We start from the raw sequence: 11,233 nt of genomic DNA on the forward strand, positions 1-11,233 counted from the left end.
CACACTCACACATGTGTAACCCCTTCCTTTCACTCCCAAAGTGCACGCACACACCGGTACCACAATGTCCTTGTGCAGCTCCAACACTCTGCACACCCCTGTGCACGTACATATATGTGCATGCTCGTCCTTGCACACATACCCACAGACCTACACACACCTGAGCAACACCACTGGTTTGTACACTCATGGACACAAATGTGTGTACAACACCATCCATGCACAAATACACACACACACACACACGGATCCCCACTGCTTTGCACAATGCTGTGCACACTCACGTGTGTCATGCACTGATTTCCCATCCAGTCCTCGAGGGGTCACTTACTTAGGACAGGAGTGCAGGGGAGCAGCCAGAAGCTGTTTGCATTCCCTGCTGTCTGCTGGGCAGCTTTGCTGGAGATGCTTGAGTTGCTTTGCTTTTCCTTGGGAGGTGGGAAGGAGCTTTGAATTTGAGGCACATCCCGTGCCAGAGCATCCCGATGGCACAAGGGGGATCAGGGCCCCTCTATTGGTTACCTCGGTGGCTTGCAGCAACTGGAACTTTTTGCCTATTGAGAAAGCTAAAAAGTGTGAGTTCCTCCTGACCCATATCAACAAAAATCTCAACCATAAAAAAGAGACGTCTTCGTATTCAAGCAAATGACAACAGTAAGACCATGCATGTTGTTTTGTTGTATTTCCTCTGTAATCATGGGGAGGATATGAAGAAGTGGTATAATTCATCCACTTCTGCACTTCAGGCACAAGTTCCTTAGAATTGGAAGAGACCCTTAAAGGCCATCTAGCCCAGCTCCCCTGCAATAAAAAGGGACATTCACAGCTAGATCAGGTTGCTCACAGCCTGGTCATTAGTCATCCCAGAGGCAAAACACACACTGAATGATCTCTCCTTCTGTCATAAATCCTTGGAGACAACAGCATTGACACTGCATGTTACTGAAGCAGTAAAAGAAATTGCTCCTGTAACTCTCCTTGTGTTAAGTAAAATGATGATAAAAAGCAATGGAATGCTTTGGCAGGACACCAAAACCATCCTCCTTCCTTGATATCTGCTGCAATGGAACCTTCCACTGGAAGAAAGCCTCTGATGACTTGTCACCCCAGAGAGGTCAGCTTTAGAAGCAGGACTGCTGCACAATAGAATGAACTGGAGCTCCTTAGCATCTCTTACATCCAGGAGGGGTGTGATCAGACCCACCTATCACCTTCAGGTGCGCTTTCTGACACCTTGTCTGACTTCACTGTCACTGTGCCAGCATCCTCAGGCTTAACCTGCTTCATTGTCAGTGTGCAGCAATTGCCAACGTTCTTGATGTCATTGTAATTGTTGGTGTAAAGGAGGTTGCCATTCAGGAACCATTCCACGTCCTCGTCATTATGGGACAGCTCGCAGGAGAAGACAGCAGAGCTCTCTTCTTCAATTTCTACATCCTGCAGGTGCTTCGTTACTTCTACATTGCGGGCTGTGGGGAAACAAGGTGAACTGTTACCACTGTTACTATAAATCATACTGGGATGTGGTAGAATGGTTGGACTAGATGATCTTTGTGTAATCATCTATGTGAAGATAATACATGTATAAAGTTAGCAGGAGAGAACGGCAGAAGTCAACCTCAAGAAGAGAAATCTGAGGTGAAATAGGACATGGAAGAGGCCACCCTCCCTGCTCATACCTTCAGCTGTCAGCGTGGCCTCAGTCTCTGCAATTCCTGCCTTGCACTTGTACACACCAGCATCATCGGGCTTCAGCTTCAGAATTCTGAGCTCTACTGAATGCTTATCCCTCTTGATCTTGTACTTCTCAGAGGGCTCGATGGGTGTGCGGCCCTTGAACCATTTCACAACCTTTGGAGAAGGCCTGAAGTCACAGGACAGGATGACAGAATGACGTTCCAAAGCTGTCTTGTCCTCCAACTTCCTGGTGATTTCTATATGGTAATCTGCAAAGCAGGGGTGGAAGAGAAGAAAGGATGAGGACAATTGGAAGAAGAGGAAAGTCTCTTGCGTGTATTCCATTCCAATTAATGTCAAGTTCACAATGGTTCTTTGAACGACTCTAAAGATAAAACAAACGATTGTCTATAGGGAATGCCATTGACTACATTTCTATGAAGTAATACTGTACAGTATCTACCAAATGCAAGGTCCAGCTCTTGTTCTGTGCTTATTAAATTGCTCCCAATTGTTGAGGCTTTTATTCAAATAAGAGTGAGTTGAAAATATAACAAGTACTTTAGGATGTGAATGGATAATCTTACGCTGGGGACAACAGCAGATAAAAAGCCTGCAAGTTTCTTTCAGATGAAATCAATGACAAACCGCACCAAATTTAGGTGCTACCAAACTTAAACTTGTCTAGTTCAGAAATACAATTAATTTCACCTGATTTGACTTCTTTGCTATAGCCAAGGACAAAACCTCAGCTCTGTAAATCTGAATAGTAAGCACATCACAGCTATTCAAACACATCTTTTACTGAGATGCAGCTGTCTCATTTAGTGTCCAACGACTTTGAACTGGAAATGGAGCAGACCAAAGCAGAATCTAAACATGGCTTCTACAAGGACTGATCAAATGCGGCCACCGTCAAATTCAAAGTATCTGATACAGAAGGATCACACTCACTGTCAGACAAAACCTCTTTGGAGAGGTGAACTGACTGCCCTGTTCACCCCCACTTTGGAAATAACTGCACTCATTTCCTACCTGCTCCCAGCAGTGTGGGATGGTGGGATAGCATCACACTTCCCACACTAAGCATCCCACCATGTCACTTGTTCCACCTAAACCTCAGTCCCAAAACAAAAGGGGAACTCGCTTCTGAACCTTCTTCACTTCATTTCAGATGTCTTATATGCTTGATCTCCAACCCACCCCCCACTCAGGAGAAAGACCCCCCGCTTACACCCTACCATCTTGTTGCATTCTGATGTTGTCATCAGCCTTCAGCTTGTTGTCCTCTTTGTACCACTGGGTCTGAACCTCATCGTGTGAAATCTCACAGACAAAAGATGCACTCCCATATTCATTCACTTCCACATCTTCCAGTGCTTTAACAATCTTGATATCTCCAGCTGTGAAACAGTAGAGATATATTTGTCAGGGTATTTCCAGAACTGAGTGCAGCATCTTTTCCTTACACATATTTGCATAGAAAATAAGTAGGATTATGTTTTATTCTAAACCATCATCCATTCCTGAGTCATTTCTCTCTTCAACACAGTCAATGCATTATTGCCCTTGAACTTAAAGACAGACCTACTAGCTACAATGGAGCTCCCTGCAAACAGTTTTCATGGAAACCAGAATCTCATTTATTCTAAAACCTTTCAAGCAAAATTAAGGATAGAAAAACAATAGAACTGACTGAATCTTTAAGGTCATTTAGTTCCAGTCCCCCTGCTATAGGCAGGGACACCTCCCTCCACACCAACTCTTCTCCTCAGGGTCAAGGCTTCTCTCAAATCATTCTCCTCTAAGCCTGTGCCTGTGCTTGGGATTGCCCTGACCCAGGTGCAGGGCCTTGTACTTGGCCACACTCAAGTTCATGAGGCTGCCAAGGGCCCACCTCTCCAGCCTGTCCAGGTCCCTCTGAGTAGCATCCCTTCCCTCTAGCACATCAACAGCACCGCACAGCTTGGTGTCATCTGCAAACTTGCTGAGGCTGCATTTGATTCCACTCTCCATGTTGCCTACAAAAATGTTAAATAACACTGGTCCCAACACCACCCTCCACCTGGACACTGAGCTATTGACTGCAGCTCTCTGAGTGTGACCATCCAGACAGTTCCCTATCCTGCAACTGGTCCATCCATCAAAATCATTTTTCTCCAGTTTGGTGACCAGGATGTCATGCAGGACGGGATCAAATGCTCTGCACAAGTCCAAGTAGATGATGTCAGTTGCTCTCCCATTATCCACTGATGCTGTTACTCCATCATGAAAGGCCACCAAGTTTGTCAGACATGGCTTGACCTTGATGAAGCCATATTGGTTACCACCAATTACCTCATCTTTATTTTCCAAACTATGCCAAGGAGAACTAGACAGAACTCTACAGTGTTGTGTCACTACAAACCTGTCTGAACCATTGGCTTCTCTGCATGCTCATCACTAGTCTCTCCTTAGCTTGTGTGCCTACAAACAATGTATGGGGAATGTCAGCCACAAATCTTACCTAGGGGACATCTTTGCTTCAAAATCCTTTGAACATCACACAATCCCTTTTAACTCTCCAGGTCTGCATTTAGTTATGTCAGAATCAGGCCATATTTCTGTGCTGCTATATCCCTTTCCTTCTGAAGGGCCTGGATACAACTTAGATTAACCTCAGGAGAAGAGTTCCTGCATAGAATCATAGATTTACCCAGGTTGGAAAAGACATTGAAGATCATCAAGTCCAACCGCAGCCTAACCAGTACCCTAACTCTAAAAACCCTACACTAAATCATATCCCTGAGTACCACATCCAAAAGGCTCTTAAACACAACCAGGGATGGTGATTCAACCACCTTTCTGGGGAGCCTATTCCAGTACCTAAAATCTCTAGTATCTAAATCTCTCTAAAAGAGCACAGGTATTAATCTGACCAGAAAGGTTCCTGTTTGTTCATAAAATGAGCCTTTTCCGCTCCATCTTGCATAGGCCACTGGGCACAGGGTAGCTGGGAGACCACAGAAAAAGTGGTTCTGTGAGCAATAGGGAAACTACTGCCTAATCCAACTCCTCCAATCTCTGCGCTCTGCCAGCATGTCTAAATAGGGTGGCAGATACACACAGGAGATAAATATTTCCACTTCCCTCAGCCAACACTGCTCTGAATTTCTATGGGACACACAGTTAGATGAAAAGGCATTTGACAAAGAAGGAAATGAAAGAGTTTAATCTGCTGTGTCATTCTCTCGGTAGCCAGAATAACTAACCCTCACCAGTGTTAGTTCAAAGAATAGGCAGATTTTATCTCCTGACATGAGCAGTAATTCAAAGAAGCTGGTATATGATCCAGTATCCTGCATATTCACTGCAGGCAGGCAAAGACATTATGAGATAAGGGAGATCTACACATCACTTGTTATGAACACCTCATAAAGATAAAACCACACACAAGAGGAGAGTTTAGGAAGAGGACCACTCTTGGACTACTTTCCAAGAGGCATCAATTAGTAACTCTCTTCGCTCATTTTTCACACTACTCCACAGTGTCCTCCTGAGCCCCCTTACTCCTGTTGCCAACTGCTGATGCAGGGAATCCTGAGGAACCAAGGATTCATAGTTGTTCCATCAGTAGTCCTTGGTCAGCTCTCCCTCCCTGCCCCTTCTGTTTTGATCCCACTAACCAAATTTTAGTTAGTCTGAAAAGAGGATGGAAACCTCCGCAGCAATTAGTTTCTAAATATCTTGCAATGGGCAGCTTGTAGGAGCCCCATCTCAATGCCCACAGCACAGGAGGCAGGACTGCTTAGCCCATGCACTAGTGCATTTACCAGCACAGATGTAAGCCCAGATCTATGCACACCAAATACAGGCTCTCAGTTTGCACAAGGAGGCATCCATGGAGCTGAAGTATTAGGCAGATATTGTGGTGGGGCAGCAGTTATTGAGACGCCAGACAGAAAGGACACAGATAACGTGGCAACTCAGCTTTACCATTATGACTGATGATGGAACATCTAATTTCACTGCTCAAAAGAGAACTTCCATATAACTGGAAAGAATGAAATTCACAGGGGAAACCACACACAGACACACACAAAAGCAATACAAAGGAGATGAAGGATGGTTCACATACTAGTGATTCACTCTGAGACGCAAGCAAATGAAAGAGTATCCCCAACCATTTGCCTCCTGAAATGCTAAGTATATAAACTCATTGCTGTGATAACTCTGCCAGACATGAGTCATACACTGTAAAACCTTATGGGGTCAATCAGTTTAACTTCATAAATTCATTACACCAACAAAAACAGACCATCGTGTCCAGGCTGGTTCATTTCAGCTCTTCAAAGCTGTTGGTAAAACTGCCTGAGAGCTGAAATGCTTACCAGCAAAAGCTAAAAACTGTAAATCAAATGTAATAGGCTGGCTTTGTCTACTGTATAGAAATGATGCCTGAAAAAAAGAAAATAAAAAAGAACGTAAACCAGAACAAATGGAATGGCTACATAAAACAGCCAGTACTGAAACAGCAACCCAACCTGGTTGCAGAATGAGAGAGAAAATGAGAGTTCACCAAAGTCATGGGACAGGACACATGTTCATGTTCATGCTAACACTGAACCCAAGTGGCCACATGAGGACAGCATCTAGTAGGAAATCAGAAAAAAGCATCCTTTCATACGTCCCTTGGGAAGGTGGCATCTACCAGGGCACAGCAGACCCGTGTGTTCAGTAACAAGTCTGATGCTTCAGAGCCCAATGATGAGCTACAAACTGGGGTTTAACCAATGCAACACATGGAGGGAAAATCTGTCTTGAGCATAAAGAAGAAAGAGAAAGGTATCCAAAAGGACTAACCAAGAAATGCCCAAACTGCCCATGAAGCATTTCTTCCCGTGGTGCAAAATACCACAAGAGGATTTATTTGCTCTTTCAGTTAAACATAAAATGAACCTTTAGGGTAGCTGATGTCTTGTCTTAGGCTGCTCAGCATGTGGATGTTCCCTGATCTTCATATTCACACTTGTGAATAATGAGACTTCTCTTATTTCCCTGGGAAGTAATGCCCACTTTTTTACTTTGACAGAGCTCCTTCCCATCCTAGAAGGGAAAATATCAAGTCAGATCTCCATTAGTCCTTCCATCTCTGCACTCAGCAAAGGGAGCCTTCAGATCTATGCTTAATTCACCCACTCCCCTAGAATTAATGGAACTGTGCTTACTGGAACATATGCTGAAGCTTAAGCACAGTGCAGTGTTTTCAACATGAAGGAATGGCTATAGAACATGCATAAATTCTGGCTGACCTATGACAGCTTAAAGCACTGCGGAGGACTGTTAACAAGCCTGTTTGGACATCACCTTGAATAAATGACATTATCCCCAAGTAAGGGAAGGAACAGCTGAGCACCGGGGAGGTACACAAAGTGCCAGAGCAAATTCTCACACTGTCAGGTGCAAAGAAAACTGAGATTTCACCCCAAAAACCCAGTTCACAACAAGGCTACAAAATCCCAGCTGAGAATTTCTGTGTTAGACTTGAAGCTCAAGACTGTACTGTAGTTCAACCAGCAATATTTTGTGCAGCATGACCTAAAAAGTTCACAATAAAACCAAAACAAACTTCAATTTCAACTTGATAAATGAACTCAGGACATAATAACAAAGAGTGCTGATCTGGGCAAATAAAAGAGCATAAAGAAAAGAGAGCAGTGAAAAAGCTATCAAGGAAAAGCTCAGACTCGCATCCCTTGGAAGTGAAATTAAAGGCTCTCATCTATTTCCAGAGAAGTCAGAAAGGAAAATACCATTCCATGCCATACCTTGAACCACTTGACGTCCATGTTGGGCCTGGACAGCTCACACTCAAATGTGACCTTGTCCTTCTCAATGACGCTACTGTCTGCCAATGGTTTGCTGATTTTCACAGGCAATTCTGAGAAGGAGAAAGAAGAATGTGGATTTAGTTGGGAACTTAGTTTTGTTCATAACCAGGTCCATGGGTGCTGTTAAATGGATCCTTCCAGATGGAAAAAACATTTCAGGTGGCCTCCTAGATTTTACCCCTTTTTGTGTTGCACGCAAGACTGAAAAAAAAAATTACTTCTGCAAAGTTCTTCTTGTCATAAGGAAACAAATATTTGGGGAATGGCAGAACCAGGTAAAATTTTCCTTCACGTCAAGAAAGTATAAATTTCACTCTCGTGCTCTTGGTGTGGTTTCTGCTATGATTATTTGGACTAATTAAGCTTCTCCCTGATGAAAGCCTAGAAGTATATCACAAGAAGGACCAACTTACCCGTGACCTTTTATTTGTCTTACTCAAGCATCTCCTCCTGACCAAAACTGACAATAAAAGATTCAGCCAGACTGCAGGTTTGAGCAGCTGAGTTGTTTCTAGGATCTCCTGCAATCTCAAGCTTGGAACACACACTTGTCTTTTGACTAAGTGTCTCTTATAGTGCAGTAAAACAACAGGTTTTCACACGGCGATTCCTCATTTACCTTGATCTGAAATCATTCTCAAACCATGTGGGATCAGTCCAGGGAGAAGGGGAGGAGAGGGGAAGGGAAAGGGGAAGTCCACAGTCCTCTAAAATCAGGCTTCTTAGCCTAAAGCTCAACAGCAAATAGCAGTCCACTTCCCCACATTGCTAGACTCCGAGCATTTAAAGAACATCAGCTGACCTCATTATGAGCTCTAACATAGCCAAAGGAATTCATATATTCAAATATTCTCTTGAGTGATGAGAAATATGGAGCATAACTTCAGACTTCTGCTGTTAAACTCTCACTTCTATCATAAACCAGAGTAAGAGTTCAATGCTGTTTTAGATGGAGGACTCATATTTTAAATAACTCATCTCATTAAGGCTTGGATTCCCTACTACAAGTAGTTAAATTCCAGTTTGGATCATGCTTCACCTTGGATCACTTAGGGCTTCAGCCACTTATTGGAACTAACTCAATTTGTCTACAGAGAAGCTGTTTTCTATAGCAACAATAAGCTGTGATTGCAACTGGATGTCGGGAGAGCACAAATCCCGCAGTTATCCTGTACCAACATCCTCTCCTTCCATCAGAACAGCAAGTTTTTAAACCAGACTCATGCAAGCTTGCATGACACACCTTGTGTAAAACTGTTGGCAGCCATCAGGACAGCCAGTTGCTTCCTGTATAGACACTGTTCCATCAGTTTTGGTTTTTTGTCTCGCTAGAACAACAGCCAGTGTCTGAAAACTCCCACAACTGAAGCAACCACGCTGATATACCGCAGTCACTGGAGGTGCTCAAGAGCCACGGGTATGTGGCACTGGGGACGTGGTTAGTAAGTCCAGTGAGGGTGGGCTGGGTTGGACTCAGCTATCTCAGTGGTCTTTTCCAGCCTTGGGTGCAACTTGTAAGAGGGAATGAAGCAGCAAACTGCCCAGCACTGAGCTGCATTCTTCTGACACATGGTATCAGTGAACTGCTGTATTTCCCTATCTTCTCTGGAGCTATTGATCTAACCTAACTGAAAAAGTAAGCCTGAACCTAGATATAAATCAGGATCATAGTCACCCATGGTTGCTTATATATTCAGAAAGACACTCCAGAGGGTAATTCAGCGCATCTAGAAATTAAAGTAGAAGTTCCTTAGTCAAAAATATTCCACAGCCAGATTTTCACCTCGCTACCACTACATTAAAAAGGAGAATCCAACTTGTGGTGTGGGTCATTGATGTTGTTCCGGGGGGAATTGTGGCTGTTCCATGCCCACAGGGTAGAAGACAGCCAGTCTTCCTCTAAGCCACATAAAAAGCTGCTTAGTGCTCCCAAAGCGAATGCTCACCAGTTGTTTCCAACTTGAAGGTCATCTTCTGGCCAGCAGCCTCGCAGATGTATTCTCCAGCATCTTTCTTCTCCAGCTGCTCCACAACCAGACGCCGTGTTTTGCCCACAGATTCCATTCTGAACTTTCTGGAGGAGGCAAGCAGTCTTCCATCCTTGTACCATTTTACTTCGCTTGGATCCTGTGCTACTTCACAGCTGAGGGAGGCACTTGCTGCCAGGGCAGCACTCACCTCTTTCTGCACCTGCTCCTGGTTTATAAACACAGGTTTTGGCTCTGAGGGAAGAAAAGAAAAAGTATTGACTGAGGGACCGAAATGAGACCAACTTGCAGGTTTGTATGTACAGGTTGGAACAGGTTTAGGTTACCACTTGTGCCCAAACTAATAGCCTTCACTAGAGAATATCAGCTCTTCTGTTGAAACAAAGTGTCAAATCTAGGCAAGAAAGAACCTAGGAACTGAAGGAACCAAGAGGGTCCTTGAACACCAGTCCCATGGTTGCAAGTCACTATGCAAACATATTGAACCCAAAAGAACATCTGTCCTGCAGGCAACCAAAACCTGAGTTCCTTTTACTTAAGACCCACTGTGAAACATCAAAACACATAAACATGTGATAGTCAAACCACTGGCTGCCTTTTCATGACCCAGAACAGTACTCCTGGCTTCCTGAACAGACTCCTCATGGCCTCTACCATTGCCACAACTGTGACTGTCAAAGGCACAAAGGAAATATGCTCACCAACGCAGTCCTTTGTTCTTTGTGTGTGATTTGCAGATATCTATCTTACTTTGAGCTCTGGCAATAGTCAGCTCTACCAGGTCTCTTACTGTGAGTAGCAGACTCACCTATCCAGATGCAGCCTCCAACATAAAGGCATAGTAAAAAGGCAGTGTACTACTAGGAGAAGTTCCTGCTTCTCCTGCCATGAAAGGCTGCACGTAGAACATGCACTCCAGCCTCACTGCACATACTTATCTTAGTCAAATGTTTAGGTGAACAAGAATTACAGTTTGGGATCTCAGGCACAGGAGAGATTTGAATAATATCTTGAATATTGCTTCCACTGTACATATATTACTAATTATTGCTCTACAGACAGACTGAAACAGGTCTTTGTGTCATACTGAAACCAAATACTTTCTACAAACCCAGGCAATCAAGTCTAGGGAAAAAACCTCAGCACAGACTACAGTGATCCAGGTGCAGTATAATAGAAACTAGATTTTACTTTACTGTTCTCTGCTGTATTTCATACAACACCTGTCTTACCTGTGACATGAATCTTGAAGGTGAGTTTCTGGCCAGCAGCCTCGCAGCTGTACTCCCCTGCATCTTTCTTCTCCACCTGGCTCACCACCAGCCGACGCTGTTTGCCCTCTGACTCTACCTTGAACTTCTTGCTCGAGGTGATCAGTTTCCCCTCCTTTTATCACTTGACCTCTGTGATAAAATGTTTGCTCATTAAGACCGGGATGTGGTAGCATTGTGGTGGAGTGCTTGTTCATTAGGACCGGGATATAATGGTGGAATATGGAGGCCACAAAGGTTGCAGAACACTCTAATTTTATGGGTAGATTGTGTACTCTGCGTAGTTACAGGCAAAGCGCGCCCCGATGGATACAAAGTTCCACGGAAGGACCAACCAAGGAACGACACACCAAGTCGCACGATCACAACCGACCAATTAAAGGACAATACGCTCGGGATGGACAATACAAAAGAAGTTGCAAGGGAC

At 44.0% G+C, this 11,233-nt stretch overlaps 1 protein-coding gene across 1 annotated transcript; it reads right to left on the minus strand.

The window, feature by feature from the left end:
- Positions 1–1,736: 1,736 nt before the first annotated feature.
- LOC146752769 (myosin-binding protein C, cardiac-type-like) lies at positions 1,737–9,760 on the minus strand. Its single transcript, XM_085531332.1, has 4 exons — positions 9,494–9,760; positions 7,485–7,597; positions 2,919–3,080; positions 1,737–1,946 (listed from the first exon to the last, which is right to left on the minus strand). The coding sequence occupies exons 1-3, from the start codon at positions 9,609–9,611 to the stop codon at positions 3,036–3,038; spliced, it is 276 nt and encodes a 91-aa protein (XP_085387458.1). The 5' UTR covers positions 9,612–9,760; the 3' UTR covers positions 1,737–1,946; positions 2,919–3,035.
- Between the last annotated feature and the right edge of the window lie 1,473 nt (positions 9,761–11,233).

This window comes from Coturnix japonica, unplaced genomic scaffold, assembly GCF_054131305.1.
Source record: "Coturnix japonica strain WE unplaced genomic scaffold, WE-NBRP24 Scf041, whole genome shotgun sequence".
Classification (NCBI taxonomy): domain Eukaryota; kingdom Metazoa; phylum Chordata; class Aves; order Galliformes; family Phasianidae; genus Coturnix; species Coturnix japonica.

Bases quoted from the DNA above. Each gene is read 5' to 3' on its own strand.
- LOC146752769 (XM_085531332.1), bottom strand. From the start codon at position 9,611: ATGGAATCTGTGGGCAAAACACGGCGTCTGGTTGTGGAGCAGCTGGAG. The intron at 7,598-9,493 runs GTGAGCATTCGC...TCTCCTTCTCAG, and splicing joins CTTCAAGTTGGAAACAACTG to AATTGCCTGTGAAAATCAGC. The intron at 3,081-7,484 runs GTATGGCATGGA...ACTGTTTCACAG, and splicing joins TGGACGTCAAGTGGTTCAAG to CTGGAGATATCAAGATTGTT.